At 40.1% G+C, this 16,397-nt stretch overlaps 1 protein-coding gene across 2 annotated transcripts in view; it reads right to left on the reverse strand.

Moving 5' to 3' along the window:
* Nucleotides 1-1,001: 1,001 nt before the first annotated feature.
* Nucleotides 1,002-16,397, reverse strand: part of F13A1 (coagulation factor XIII A chain) — a 101,520-nt gene continuing 86,124 nt past the window's right edge. The window contains exons 14-15 of one of the 2 annotated variants that reach the window (XM_088130807.1): nucleotides 6,785-6,921; nucleotides 1,002-3,848 (exon numbers count right to left, since the gene is read on the reverse strand). In XM_088130807.1, the coding sequence (XP_087986933.1) occupies nucleotides 3,701-3,848; nucleotides 6,785-6,921 (285 nt within the window). In that variant the 3' untranslated portion in view covers nucleotides 1,002-3,700. The remainder of the gene's footprint in view (nucleotides 3,849-6,784; nucleotides 6,922-16,397) is intronic. The other variant, XR_015794030.1, reaches the window with a different exon arrangement.

Raw genomic sequence — 16,397 nt, forward strand, 5'->3', positions numbered from 1 at the left:
AACGTTGGGAGAGATGGCAGTTATTTTTTAACTTACAAAATACTGGTTGTAAATACTGGTAAATCTTTTTTCATCTTACAAAAAATACCATATTCTTGGCCAAGTTCTTCATTTCTTATATGGTTATGAGTATTTATAAAATTGAGAACATAGCTATCTTAGCATGACACCCAGAACTACAAATTAGTCAACCACCTTTTATCCTACTATATTGTGCAAACTTGACCTAAGTGGTCAGTTTATGGTTCAGTGGGTCACGCAAATGCAAATATTTCGATTACAGAGGAAGCCATGTTTACTTACAGAACATGGCACAAATACAGTCCATGGCACTGCGATCACCAATATCTCAGCCTATGTTTAAAAAGAAACTCAACTAAATGAAGGATAAAGAAATGGACTAATTAAAGTTTGCTTGCTTTTCATATAGCCCCATGTAGGCTTATTTAAAAGGAAGTTTGTTTAATTGAACTTACACTGAGAAAATATGTAAAGAAGGCCAAGTCAAGTTTGACCCCAGATTCCATGGCAACATTAAATATATGATTTGCTATAGATTTCTTCCAGGATGATTTTTCCATTTCCCAAGAGCTCTGAAATTCCTTTGATCTCCACCCAAGGATTGAAAAAGGCCAAATCCTGCTTAGTTCCCAAGAAAGCCAAGGTCAGCTAGGTGCTGCTGCTCACTGAGGCATAGATATTGTCCACTGTGCAAGTAACTGCCTTCCTGATTAAATGAAAAACCAAAATTAAACTGGTTATTTTGATCTAGAGGTTTTGCAGATATGATCTACGGTTGTTTTGGGTGCTGTGGTGCACAGCATTGAAAATCCCTGACTTATGACAATATGTAAAACTACCCTGTGAGATGCAGTCCTACAATCTAGGGAATGGCAGATTAGGGTCTATACAGAATAAAATGCATGTGTCTCGATGAAGTCAAAATATGCACTAAATTCATTCAACCAAAACTGGAAGAGACACAGGCAGGTAAGGTAATTCTTTTATTGCATTAGTTTGGGGTAAAAAAGTAGAGAAATCTGAGCCTTTAAGAAACAAAAGTAAAAAGCAGATTAACAGTAGCAGACTTTAGTGTAAAGCAGCATAATCAGAACTTACATGCAAACTGACTTCATTAACAGTGCACACTTAATTAGATAATTTCTCAAAGGAATAAGCTCATGGCACATTAAAGAGCTGCCTAAGAGACTTACTATCAATGACCACTTGTAGCTGGGGCCTTAAGTCACAAGTTGTTCCCCACAAATTCCATCCAGGGTATGCTATTATCTACAGCCAACTAAATTATTTTGAGACTTGACGTAGAACGTTCCACAAGCAACTTTTCTTCTGGAACAATGGGTGGGCTCCAGGTCAAAATAAACCATTCCTATAATAATTGTGAAAAGGTAATGTTCCCTTGCCAAGTTCAGCTGCTAATAACTTCATGAGTCTGGCCATATAGTTTTCTTGGCAACAGGAGTCATCTGGTAGCACCATTTCAGACAAATGTTATTAAAAGGCAAATGCTTTTATGAGCTACAGCTCATTTGCTTTTCAATAAAATGTGTTAGTCTGAAGTGGTGCTACTAGACTCCTCCTGATTTTGGGCTATATAGACTTACATGGCTGTCTTCTTACAATATTGGTAACAGTACAGAATTGATTTTCTATTGTCATCTTCTGAGATGTTCTGGTGGCTTCCCATCTAAATAGTAACTCCTGACCCTGCTTAGCTCTTTAAGATCAGTCAAAGTTGGCTAGGTATTGCCACCTTGTAAGTTTCAAGAAAGTAGAATTCAATGACACAGGAGATCTAGAGCAGCTTTTTCAGTTTACCTAATGTTACAGCAGGGCCATGCTGATCTCGTCTACAGAAATGCAGCTTGTGGATCAGAAGAAAAGGGTTTCAGTGCATAGATGGCATCTCTCCACAATTATCCCAGTGTCTGATTTAACCCCTTGCAATCTCTCTTCCACAACTGAGCCATGAAGTATGCATTGAGCCATGAAGGACAGTTATGGTAGTCTTTAAGGGCAGAATGTCTTTTTCTCCTCTTCTGTGTCATCCTAGATGCCCCTGCTAGTATTCAGTCATTATGCTAATTGATGTTCTAGCAAGCTCAACTCATAATTTGTATACGTTTAAGGGTAATAGATAATGAGCCACAACTAGATATCACTTAAGTCAGAATGCTTTGGCTACCCTAATAGACAAGCAATGGCAGGACCCTTCATGATTTGTTTAACTGTGCCCCCATTGTTAGGAGGAACCAAGTGGGAACAATTGAGCAGCAGTGACATTTAAACCCTTAAAGCACCACAACAAATGTTGGAGATTCTTAGATCAAATTCACCCTCCCCCCTAAGGGTTACCAGTAGATCATTTGACTTAGAGACTAGTCATGATAATACGTGGTACTGAAATTGCTGGCAAGCCACTTAAAGGGATGCATCTAAGTAGCAGTATCCGCTGTTGAGAGGAGGTGCAGAATCAGCTTTGTTTGAGGCTGCCTGCACATTCAAAAGTGCAGGGCTTGCATTATGGCACTGCATCCACCATCCGGCTGATTTTGATCTCACCCACTTCAGACATAGCTGTGTGTGTGTCCTGTGCTTCTATTCTCAGTGAAACCTCAGAGTTGCCCTTTGGATATATGAGCTGCTAGCAGAACTGCTGAAGCAAGTCACGTGACCCTAACTCTTCCCCATTAGAATCAAAGTGGCTTCTACGCATTGGCTCTCATTTTGACATTGCTCAAACTGCTGGTAGGAATCTAGTTATTATGAAGGGTGAGGAAAAAAGATAAGAATTCAAAATATGCTTATCAAACTCTCACACAGATGTAAGCTTGTTGGGGAAAAAAGGACAACAAAGAGAACATTTTATTGTACTGTTTCTTTCTCTTCAAAAAAATCCATGGAATATCAAGTTTTAATTAAAACTAAAATTCAGAGTGCTCCAGAGGCTGAAATATTTTAAAACTGTCCTGATTTTAATACACAACGTCATAAATTCTTATTATCAGTTGGGAACGCTATCACTTGGACTAACTCATCTTGAGTAATTTTCTGCTGTTTGAAATAATTCTGTTTTATATTGGTGTTTAGCTAATTTATTTTAGTATTGTCCATGTTAGTTTTGGACCAAAGAAGAATCAGTCCAGTGCTAGACCTCAACAAAGAAGTTGATGGGCAAAGAAAAACAGTGCAAGTAAACCTGTAATGCCATGTAATTATGGTGTGGTGATATAAAGAGTGTTGGATCAGGAAGTAGGAGACCTGGGTCTAAATTGCTGCTAGGCCATCAATCTCATTCTCAATCCCAATCTCATGAGTGCAAGGCTTAGTACTCAATCACAATCCCTTAGTTTAACAGATTTTACAATGTTGTTTGTAATAAAAGTGGGGATTATGTACATTACCTAATCAACTTTGAGGAAAGGCATGATACAAATGAATTGTGCATATTTGTGTGTGTGTGTATGTATGTATGTATGTATGTATGTACGAACCTGATCTTTCATAGTTTTGGGGGAAAAACTTCTGAAAATTAAACTGAAAAAATAGTAAGCATACGCGCAGAATGTATATTTGGCAACTTCTGGATTATGGCATTTGAAAGTACAGTTCTACCTTATGCTTTCCTGTAATGAAATGTGGAATTACTGAACAAAAAAGGAAAGAAAGGAGAAAATCTTTACGCAGCACTCTGAATATTGATGTCCAGCTCGCCATAGACATGTCGTAAGGCATCAGAATTCAAGCTTGAAATCAACTTCCGGAGGCCAGGCTGCTTTGGAACATATTTTTCTTCCCAGATCAAGGTTGAATTCCTTGGAATCTCTCTGCAGTGAAATACAATAATGCAAACATAGTTTGAGATGGGCCATAAATCTAATATATAAACTAGCCTCTTGTCAGTAGAAAAAAAATCTGTGCTTTGAAGAAATAGAAATAGCCTACCCCCAACTGCTGGATTTTTTTAAACCCCTCACAAAAAAAGTACATGCACATGTGGACCTCCTAGGCAAATTCACAACCATCAATCAGAGGCATATTCTTTTTTGGGACAACTTATGAATGAGATCTTATGTTTATTTAACTTACAAGATAGTTGTAAGGAGAACGGATGGATTTACATTAGGACTGTAGTATTAGATGAGAGCTTTGTTTAAAAAATTAAAATTTGCTCTGCCTTTTTCTTGATATAAATCTGACTCACACATATATATTTGTCTTCACTTGTCCATTTTTTTTCTACCTTGGGAAAATTACAGTTGTAGAAAGATGATTTAAATCAAGGTAATAATAGTGGTAATAGCGGTGGTTACTCCACTGCTGTATCCCCAGGCTGAATCCAAGACTCTTAATGAAAAAAACACACATAGAGGGTGGGACCTGGGCTATTCATGGATCTGCTTAGTATTTAGTTTGGCCCTTAGATCTTTGCTATCACTCAATAATAAAAAATTTCAGAATTGTTTCCACTTAAGCCTTGACTCTATAGTTTCAGAAAAAAACAAAACCATGAATCCTCATTGAAGCTGGTGACTGGAGTGTAGAACATAGTTTTTGTGTAAATCTGGATGGCTTTAAAATAGTCCCTTGGATATAACTTTATAAATAAAGAAATAATGCAATCTAGAAGATTGAAGATAGCATTTCCAAAAGGACTTGTTCAGAAATAAGTAAAAACAAACTGGAATGTATCCCAGAGGAAAAAAGTATTATTTTAATTTTTTGCTAATGGAATAAAACTGAACTAATTCAATTTACTTAGAGGAATTTGGTGATTGTGATGGAATGGAATTATGAAGGCCAGGCTCAGGGAGATAAACATTTTTTTAGCTCTCCGAAGGAGCGTGGGAGATATAAGAGGATGAGACTGGCACCTCCCTGAGGAATTCACAATGTTGTGGCTGGCTGACTTGGGAGATGGGGTTTCAGTCTGGGAAGATTCTTGCTAGAGGTTGTAGCTAATAAACATTGCTGAACTGAATTTGCATTGTCTCTTGGAGTTCCTTGGGCTAGGCCTGACAGTGATGGATTATTCTCGGTAATGTGTTAAGCTGTCAAGGTAGACTGGTCATTCATCATCAATATAGTGAGGAAAATGGGATTAATATTTAAACAATTTGTGATGGTTTATCTTCTATGACTTTAACTTACCACAATCATGCCAAATGAAAATGTAACTCAGTACTTCTTTTTTAATTAAAAACATTTACATCACATCTTATCTTCAAACAGTTCCATAATTTAACACAGGAGTGGGAAACCTATAGCTCTCAAGTGACTACTAAACTACAACTTCCAAGAGTTCCAACAACACGGCCAATAATATGAGATGCTGGAAACTGCTGTTCAGCAATATCCAGATAATTGTAGATTCCTTGTTCCTGATCTAATTCTTAAAACCATCCTTTCAATATCAATATAAAAATAAATATGAAGATGGCAGCATAACAATAAAAAAAATCAGTAAAATATTTAAAACAATTTAAAAATAGCAGAACCAGATTAATATATTAAGTCAGAATTACCACTGAATGAAAAAAAAAGGTTTACTAGTCTCCAGATATTTAATGAAGGAGAGTGAATTTTCCTTGGAATAAAATTCTCTCCTGACTCACAACTCAACAAATCTTCACTATTGATAAGCAGGTTCAATTTGTATATTAATGCAAACTCAGGAATCTCAGATTTTTTTATTCTTCCTTTAAAAAATCTAATTCTTGTGGTGAAAGAAAGAAAGAAAGAAAGAAAGAAAGAAAGAAAGAAAGAAAGAAAGAAAGAAAGAAAGAAAGAAAGAAAGAAAGACAGCCAGCCAGCCAGCCAGCCAGCCTAACTGGCTTTACAATGTTCACCCCTCCTCCTTTCTTCTTGTCCATTGAGAGAGAGCTTCATAGCATCAAACTAACATTCCCTTTGCAGGATCTGAATTTCAGGAATTAGGAGGAAGAGTGAGGGAAAGTTTCCCTCCAATAAGTGACTGAAATCACAAGGGAAGGGAAGGGAAGGGAAGGGAAGGGAAGGGAAGGGAAGGGAAGGGAAGGGAAGGGAAGGGAAGGGAAGGGAAGAGCTTTGTACTGGTTTCAACTACATCACAGCTGAATCTGAATTAAATCAGTCAGATCCCCAGCATGGTTGACATTGGAACTGCTTTCAAACTGATTCAGAATTCTCATATGGAAGTGTCATAAGCATTTATATAGGAACTTTTCAATGTTTCAAGAACTGGAGTTACATCTATAGGAATGCCACAGCCTTGTAAAATGTATCTTATTGTCACCATTATCAGATGGGGTAGAAATGGTAATGAGGATGAGGCAGAGAAATGCTATCTTATTTAATGCTTTGTTAAAATAACTGACATTTTAAATCATGGTCTTACTGGATTATGTTTTCATAATTTAGCTGCTAAACTATTCCAGTAACACATTACTGTAACACTAAGTTATCCTGTTCATTATCTGGATACAGTGTCTTGCTGTCAGTGATGCCTGAGGAAGGAACACAGACTTATAATTATTTAGACCAATTCCTCCATTTCAGAGCTATTTGGGGGTACTCACTCCCTAAAGCCCCAGTTAGCAGAACCTTGCTAGCTGCAATTTCTGGGAGTTATAATCCTGACACATCTGGAGAGCAAGTGGTTGAAGAAGATTGATTTAGATGGCCTGAAGAGAGAAGTAGACATTGCTCATGTATGATGGCAGATCAAGTGTTAATTTTGCTATGAATGCACAGAAAACTAGTGCCATACTAGGCTTTTTCTTACCTGAATAATTTTGAGGCTGGTTTTAGCACACCAGGGCCATCAAGTCGGACCCAGACATTGGTGAGGCTTTGCTTCAGTGGGTTGGGGAATTCCACTATTACTGTCATGTCCTTACCAACAACTTTCTCTCCAGGAACCTGCAGAAAGAATGAAGACTAAAATCAAGTAACAATAAACTGAATTATTGCAACATTGCCTAATCTTGGCCCTTCCAGTTTCTTAGATGACAGCTGCCCTCTTCCCTAGCTAATTCATATCAGGTCAGTCTTGACTTCTGGTGACTGCCTGGATAAGTCACTGTGGTTTTCTTGGCAATATATTTGAAAGTGGCTTACCATTTCTCCCTTCTCTCTTCCTGAGAGAGAGTGACTTACCCAAAGTCACCCAGTTGGCCTTGTGCCTAAGGCAGGAGTAGAATGCATGGATTCCCAGTTTCTAGCCTGGTGCCTTTAACTGCTACTGGTTCTCCACTCTTCTCTTCTCTAGCTAGTATGGCTTTATATTACTGTTCCATATACACCCTAGTTACACCAACACTAGTTCTTTGCAATAATGTGCTCTGTGGCTGTCTAAAGGATGTTTGAAAACTTCAACTGATACAGAATGCAGCTGGTTATGTGGTTATGTGTTGAGGTGTAACATAAGCTGCATATTTCAAAGATTTAGGACCAAATAATTTTGCTATGGTACTAAGATTGGCTTTAAGGCCTTGCTTGTAAGGTATTAGACAAGATGGACAATTGGAGATGTGCCTTTTCAGCAGTGTTCCTAAGCTTATGGAACATCCTTCTACTGTAGAGATATATTTCTAGGCCCCTGAAGGCTATTTGTTCTGACTTTCTTTTAATTGGCATTTAAGTTGTTTTGAATTTAACTGCTGTTGTTTGAAATTTTTATGCTTTACTGCTTGTTCTTTTTTATATTGCTTAATGGCTGCTGTTACAATTTTTTTTGTTTTTATGCTTTATAAATTATGGTTTTACACTTTGCAATATGTTATAATGACTGCTTATGTTTTTCAAATATTGTGAGTCATCTCAGGAGGGTTGGTTCCTGAAAGGCAGTGTATAAGAACAGAAATAAATGAATATCATCTCTATAATTAAATATGGACTAAATACAGTTTGAGGGAGCTTTCTGGCACAAAGACAATGGAGTGTGAATTACTAGACAAAATGCTGAGAATTTTAACTACACAAAAACAGGTTTAGGGCTTTGGGGGAAGGGGGCTATAAACACGGCTTGCCAAAAATTAGACACGGGAGATCTGTTTGCCTAAAGTATTCTCTGCTTGTGTACTTTAAACAAATAGATATTGCAAAACTATATTATTTCAAAGAAACAGAAGTCACATTAAGTCTATCACTTGGAGAAACAGTTGAGTACCCCCTGAAGATGCTTATGACTATAGCTGGTCTGCACTTTCAAGCTGCTGCTTTTAAAACATTTCTGCAGTCATAAGGGGGACAGCTTGCTCATGATCCAACTCTTGAATTAGTCACACCCAAATTTTATGGCTCTGGATGGGAATGTAGGTCTGCATATGCATCAAAGGTGCATTCTAGATGGTTCATTAAGATTCAGATTAGGGTTGTGATTCAGACATGACAAACACTTCCTGATGGACATCAGTGTATGAATGGGTTTACTGCATAAACAGATGGGAACCAGTGGCCCTCCAAATGTTTCTATTACTGTAGATCCAGATAGCATGGTCAATAGTGAGAGATGCTGGGAACCATAGTTCCCTTAGCCTTCCCAACTGGGGCATAAATTATCTACAAGTAGATTTCTCTTGCTGGATCAGGAAGAGTGCTGATAACATTTTGCCTCTACTACCTATAGAATCACTTTAGATTAAAAGTAACGTTGTCCTAACTTGGCCCCATTAAATTAAAGGTATAGAAATTCCCTATGGTCTTTCTAAAAATGACCACTGTAGAAGGGAAGGCTGCTATTGGACTTCAGTAGCTGCTAGTTGCTAGTCTTCTCAAAAAAGCTGCCGATGAGGCCACTTATCTTGTAGAGCAACCTTGGAAAGCTACTAGTTGTGGCTCCTTGGCCATCTTGAAGCACAAGCAGGTGGTTGAAGTCATATACTTCATAAAGTATATGACTTGCTGCACAGGGTCCACATCTAAACCCCAAATAAGACCCCCAAAAAGATTTTTTTCCCTTTTATTTCTGTAAACATGTACTGTTATAAATTTTAATTGTATATCTATTTATTGTTTTAATATGTTGTGAGCCACCCAGAGTCCCCCATTGGGGGGAGATGGGTGGGGACAAGTTTAATAAATAAATAAATAAATAAATAAATAAATAAATAAATAAGACATGAAGAAATGATGGGATATCTTGAAGGTGACATAATGATAATAGGACACATCTATCCATAGTGAAAGTGACCAATATGTGCAGGAATCAGCATAGTTGGTCCTGGAATAGCAACCCTGTCAGGACAGAATCAAGGATGCCTTCAGGATCCCTGGGAGGGAATGGTGATAAAATGATACGGATTGAGTTAATGATGGAAACAACCATCTAGCAGGATGCCCCTGAAAGAAATATTTGCTTGGCTGTCATCCATAGGTAGAAATTGTGGTGTCCCTGCTGTCAGTTCCATCTGTAGAACTGGTTAGATTGTCACTGTTGCAGATTGAGCCCCATCAACTAAACTTTTAGGATATCCTTTAAGTATCACCGGACTTACACCTGAAAAGCCCATCTCCCTTACAAGGGATGTACTCAGTTTTCATCCAGGATTCCTAGGTGAGGCTGGTGGATTGCAATCAAGGATGTCTTCTGTGATGGAGCCAGCTATCTTGTAACTGATTCAGCTACTGAATTTGTGTCAACTGAAAGACCGGCTCCCACATAAGCTGTTCCAGTTTCTTAAAGCTATGATAGAAGAAATGTACCATTTGCATTATTTGCCAAACACTAGCCATAATGTCTTACAAAGGGGAGAACTGAATCTCTCCTATTACCATTCAGGTAGGAGCTAGAAAGAGATTGTGAGATTATTAATTGGTAATCACTATCATCTGAGGAGTGTTGAATGGGTTGAGCTGATAGTACAGTATTTCCAAATCTAAGTGGGCCTGTGCATCTGGCAAGCTTGGATCTCACAAGGGAATCATGATACTTAAGAGATCTTCTTGTGCTAGTGAATCTGTCAGAAAGTACAATGCAGTCACTGAAATAATAATTTATGGTGCCTATTTCTTGCAAAAGTGCTGGGAAAAAAGGATTTAGCCACCTTTCAAGTTGCCTAAGTGCTCTGTGTTGATAATCTCTCACTCAGGCCATTTCTAAATACATGTCTACTGGTCTGTGGACAATTGATAGACATGTGTCCAAAAATAGCTCAAATGATAGGTTAATGGGGTAGAGGAGGGATGCAGGATGAAGCCAAAGAAACTTGCATGGCACATTGAGAGAGTTCCCTCTACTTCATCTGGCCTAGTAGAGAATGTCAGTGGGGCAGAGGAGGGGTGTGGGGGGAAGCAGATGACATCTTGCATGGGGCATCAAGACAGCTCCCTCCCACTTTATCCTCCAGTGCAGCAACTTTCTAGCTGGACTATTTTTGGACACAGGTTTACCGGCCTTCTTGCCATTGGACTAGAAGAGGAAACTGCCAAAACTCTTGTCCATTCACCCTAACTCCCAAATATCTCAAATCACTAAATGCTCCTTGAGATCATCAGTGCTGGCAGCAATTGGCTGCAGTTGGCAGCACCCAGAAATATCCCACAAAGTGTCATTAAAGTAGACAAAATGGCACTGGCTCCATCCCAAAGTAATTAAAAACAGAAGAAAGCACAACAATGCAAAACCCTTTCTCGACAGAAGCAGCAGAAAATCTGGAATGTGCTCATTTGGGACAGAACCAGGAATACATCCCTTTCCCATTTTGAACTGACCAGCAGCAGCCTCTTCCTTCCTTTGTTCCCATTCTCTTCAACGTTCCAGTTTATCAGTCTTTTGAAAGCCCACTGAACACATGTTTAATAACAGGTTTAATAGTCTTCCAGATCTATATACCTGTGTATATAGAGAGCCTGCATAATGCCTGAGTGGTGTTTACATTTCAGTGAGGTATCACATGGGCAAATGCCTCCATGGGAACCATTTCTCTCTCTCCTGCAGCCCAAGTTAAATGGCCACAGAGGGCAGTGCCCAATGAATGGACAGGAGGATCACACCTCTAGTAGCCTCCTTTGGCCAAGTGGCACTCAGCAGATGTCAGCCCTTGACCACATAATCCCTGAGATAATGAGTGAGGTACTGTTTATATGTTTAAATGCCAATCTTTGGGTCAGAAAAAGGAAAACATTACTTCAAAACTGGAATAGCTAAGGACAAATATGGCTGCCTCTGCAGTGGGCTGGAAGTTCAACAATGCCTACATCAGAAGGCCATGTCCTCTAAAAACAGATAATGGAGTGTCTTCACAGAGTGTCAACAGGACCTGTAGACAAGCCATAAGATGCCTCCATAGAAGGCTGAGGATCAGACAGAAGTTACATCTTGAGCTACCATACTTTTGAAAAGGAGCCCTTAAGACCATAGCAGTGGAGAGCTGCTCACTGAGAAGACAAAAAAATCCATCCAGTTAGTGCTGTGCACTTAGGAGAGAAGCATTCCACCATCTTGTAGGGCAGAGTCTTGTGAAGTGTTCTAAATCAGTGTTTCTCAAACTTGGCAACTTTAAGATGTGTGGACTTCAACTCCCAGAATTCCCCAGATAGCAAGCTGGCTGGGGAATTCTGGGAGCTGAAATCCACACACCTTAAAGTTGCCAAATTTGAAAAACACTGTTATAAGGTACGCTGTGGAAAGGGGATGATCAGCCTCCAACAGTAAACCTTTGTATGCTCCCAATGAATTTTACAGTGGTGCATAACCCATAGATGTCAGTCACAGAGATCATAATTAATGGTGACTTCAAGGATAGGCTACGTTTAATTTACAAGAATGAACTAAATCAGTATTACTTATTAGGGCTTAATGAATCACATTAAATCTCTATTTCTCTCTTGCAGGTCTCATTTCAAAAAGGAATTAAAGCAGTGGTGGGCAAAACTTTTCAAATCCAAACTGTTTCAAAGTCATACTGCCTGGTTTTCACAATTTAAAATGGGCTGTCAGATCAGTTAGAAATTTTGAACTCAAGAAACATGATAAAAACAGCCTGCTTGGAATAGGAAACACCTTTTTTATTTATTAATTATTAGATTTTTTTTACCCCTCATTTAATTTTGTCAGCTCAGGGCTGCATACATACTTAATGCTCCTGTCTCCTATTTTCCCCATAACAACCCTGTAAGGTGTTGGCCTGAGAAAAAATAGCTCAGTCACCCAGCTGGTTTTCATGCCTAAGGGAGGACTAGAACTCACAGACTCCTGGTTTCTAGACCAGCATTATAACCACTACACCAAATTGGCTCTCAAAGCAACTGTTTTCAACTCAAAGTGAGGCATTTTAGCTTAGATATTTTGAATTTGAAATATCTTACAAAATGCTAAATCATCGTCTGCTCTCAGTTGAATCAGAAGGCAAACTATGCCACAGAAATTTACACCCAAGTTCCTGAAAAATGGATTTGGTTATTAAGTGTGGAGAGGTTGTGGTATCAAATTCTACTGGAAGCAAGAGTTCCACTCAGAAATGGTTCAGCATTACAACAATGAACCTAACCTCTCCCTGACACATATATCCCACCTGCCACCCCTCTGGTATGGCCACAAAAGTGCAGAAGTTTTCATGTCTATTTTAGACTGGCTGATTTGACTAATTGTGGAGAAATAAACTAACTTCAAATTATGTTTTGAATAACAATAGTTAACACTAGTACAATTTAGAGATCAGATGGTTTGCTAAAGGCTGATTTAGGTAAAATGGAAGCATTTTTTCCTTCTCCTCCTCCATATCAGGATAAGATGATAAGTGGGACAAATAAAACTAAATCAGGACTGGAGAACCTGTGTCCTTCAAGAAGTTACTGGATGATAATTCCCAGCATATTCATCACTGACCGTGTTGGTTGAGGCAACTGGTATCTGCAAATCAGCAGCATCTGAAGGCCACAGGTTCCCCACCTTGGTACTAAACCTGTTGCTTAGCATTTTGTTAACTTTCTTATACGCTCAAAAATATATTTAAGAAAATCAGTTTTCATTCCACCACCACCTAATTACTGATTTTCCAGTCCTTTTACATATCTAAAGGAAAAGAAATGGTCAGGTTGGCTTTATGGCTATGAACAACTAAGGATAGCACACTATGGCTGAGACACAAAGGGTGATCTGTGTGCACCTAACCTGTTCCACTTTCTTGCACATCAAGCAATACAATAAAGTAGATGCAACATATAAAACTAAGAGTGTAAAGCCATATTTTAATATCTCTGAGGATATCTTTACAAAGTTAAGGAAATGAGCAATTATGAATTATTAAACTGGCTAAGAGCTAAATCAAGGGTAGGTCCAATGGAGGTGGCCAGTTTGCTCTTCATTCAACATTTACATTAAATAATGGGCAAAGTGGATAATGAAATACAATCCATCCAATTTCAATTTAAATATGCCTTGGCTATCACAAGAGATAAGAAGTGGATCCCCCCTCCCAATTTAATTTGAGCAGTAACATCAGGAAGGCAAGAATTCAGTACTCGGGTAACTACAATGGTGTAGAGCTGGATATTAGACTTTGCTGTTAAGCCAGAGACAGCCACGGAGAATACTGTGAGGTACACTGAATAGAGTAGGCAATCTATACGCTCATCAGTCTTCTAACATAGTAACTGAGCTTGGTATCATAAAAAGTAGGAGCCTATTATAAGCCCATCCAGCTAACCATCCCTCCATGAATGTATTTCTGGATGAAATTAAAAGCCGCAGAATGACAGTTTCCCTTTTCTGAAAGCTGGAGAGAGTGAGCAGAAATAAACAATCAATGCAGTGTATATGTATTCAAGCACATTCTGCTCTAGACAGCAATGACATGTTTGTCCAAAACACAGATGAGCTGTCTCCAACTGCTAGACATATGCAGGCAAGATATGGTGCACTGACCACCAACTGCTTCTTTCTATAATAGGACAGAGAATTCTGATAAAACAGAATTGCCCAACCATTCTACAACACAGTTGTGTTTTTGTGTTTTAAAAAACTCTCTAAATGTGCACGAATTTAGAAGAAAAATCAAGCAGAGACATTTCCAAAGACCAGTTATTTAAGTCTTGTAAACATGGCATTAAATATCAGTGGATTATTTTGTGATAGATCTATCTTTTCTTATTATTCTAATGGTCATAATGCCATCTATATCATGGGTACAAAATATTAGGATGTTTCCTGACAAACTTGACCAACTGATAATTGTTCTTGCTCTTCTCTAGGTTGATCAAATAATGGTTATCCTTCCAGTCCTTCTACAGGCCCTTCTCCTATTGCATGTGAGTATGGAAGCGTCCTTTCCCTACACAAGTAAAATACTTGCTAGTAGTTTCAATTTCTCCCTAGTTCATGAAGCATCTATTTGTCTCCTGAAAACATAGCGCAAAATTTTTAGAAGCTAATTGGACACACAGAGTTGTTCTGAAGGGGCTGGGAAGAAGAATGATTGAATGACAGCCTTAGGTAATCAACTCCATGGATATGTCATCACAGTATAATTGCCTTCCATGTTTGAATTGTGCTGATAATGTGGTAAGTTTTTGGGTGGAGAAACAGATTTATCTGCATGAAGGAAAGACAGGATTGTCTTTCCTTCCATTCCACATGGGTATCAGTTGGACAATATTGGCATTATGAGGCCAGTCAATAAATTTTGCAACCATAGGGCATTCTGGTGACATGGCAGAAGAGTCACTGACAAAATCTCAATCTTAACCTTTTGTCCTTTTAAGAACATCTAGCCAGCACTACTTAATCCCACCCAGCGCCAGTGGAGAGCCATAGGGTCCCTCCAGTGTGAATCTGGGACTCCCTCCTGGTAGTGAGAGTCTGGGAGGGAGTCTAGGAGCATATGAGGATGTGAGGATCCACCTGCTGGGTGAGAGACAGGAGGTGTGAGTGAGTGCATGGGATGCCCGCCCTGCCGACTAGTGAGAGGTCTGCTCCCGGTGCCTGATGGACCCGTCAGGGTTTCAGAGGGAGCTGTGGGGTATTCCTGTGGATCTGCTGCACGGTCCAGCAGAGGCCTTGGCTGCTGCTTGGAATAGGGAGGCAGCCGGGACCTTGGACAGGATCGTGCCTATGCGACCTCTCTTGCCACATCGGTCCCGACACTCCCTGTGGTTTATGGAGGAGTTGAGGGTGCTGTAGAGGGTCAAGAGATGTCTAGAGCACCACTGGGGGAAGGCACAGACTGAATTTGACCCAACACAGGTTAGAGCCGCTATCAAGGCCTACATTGTGGCGATAAGAGTGGCGAAGCGTCAATACTTCTCCGCCCTTATCATGTCTGCAGGGTGCCGCCCGGCGGCCTTGTTTGGGATCACTAGATCCCTCCTTGGTAGGGGGAATCTGGGGATTCATTTGCAGGGCTGTACAGAGGAATTTTCAGAGCATTTGCAGGATAAAATTGCTCAGATTCATTCCAAGTTAGACTCCAAGCATGGTGCAGAGTCTGGAGAGATACCAGGGGGTCATTCTTACCCAGTTATCTGGGAACAGTTTGATCCTGTTGTTCCTGAGGAAGTAGACAGGATCCTCTGGACTGTGAAGGCCACCACTTATCATCTGGACCCATGCCCCTCCTGGCTGGTGAAAGCAGCTCGGGAGGTGACATGCGGTTGGATCCAGGCGATAGTTAATACATCCTTGCGGGAGGGAGTGTTTCCAGCTGCCTTTAAAGAGGCATTGGTGCACCCCCTCATCAAGAAACCCTCCCTGGATCCTTCTGTACTGGACAATTTCCATCCAGTCTCCCACCTCCCCTTTTTGGGGAAGGTGGTTGAGAAAGTGGTGGCATCACAGCTCCAAAGGGTTCTAGAGGAAACAGATTATCTCGACCTTTTTCAGTCAGGTTTCAGGCCCGGTTATGGAATGGAAACGGCATTGGTCGCACTTATGGATGATCTCTGGTGGGAGCGGGATGGTGGAAGTGCGACCATCCTTGCTCTCCTTGATCTCTCAGCGGCTTTCGATACCGTTAACCACAGTATCCTGTTGGGACGACTCAGGGAATTGGGGGTGGATGGCACGGTCTTGTGCTGGTTCACCTCCTTTCTTCAGGGCCGATCTCAAGCAGTGGTGATAGGGAGCGAGAGGTCCCATCCTCGGCCCCTCCTTTGTGGGGTGCTGCAGGGTTTGGTTCTCTCTCCACTCCTTTTTAACATTTACATGAAACCGCTGGGTGAGATCATCTGCCATCATGGGATGAGGTATCATCAGTATGCTGATGATACTCAATTATACATCTCCATCTTAGGTGAGGTAACTGATGCCATGACCGGCCTCTCGTGGTGCCTGGAGGCTGTAAGGGTCTGGATGGGGAACAACAAGCTTCAGCTGAATCCTGGTAAGATGGAGTGGCTGTGGGTTAATGGCTCCTCTGTATCCCAGACTTTGTCATCTTTGGTGCTGGATGAGGTAGCAC

Source organism: Python bivittatus, unplaced genomic scaffold (assembly GCF_059951505.1).
Source record: "Python bivittatus isolate LINGU-HERP-01145 unplaced genomic scaffold, Pbiv_v1 ctg000840_np1212, whole genome shotgun sequence".
Lineage (NCBI taxonomy): Eukaryota > Metazoa > Chordata > Lepidosauria > Squamata > Pythonidae > Python > Python bivittatus.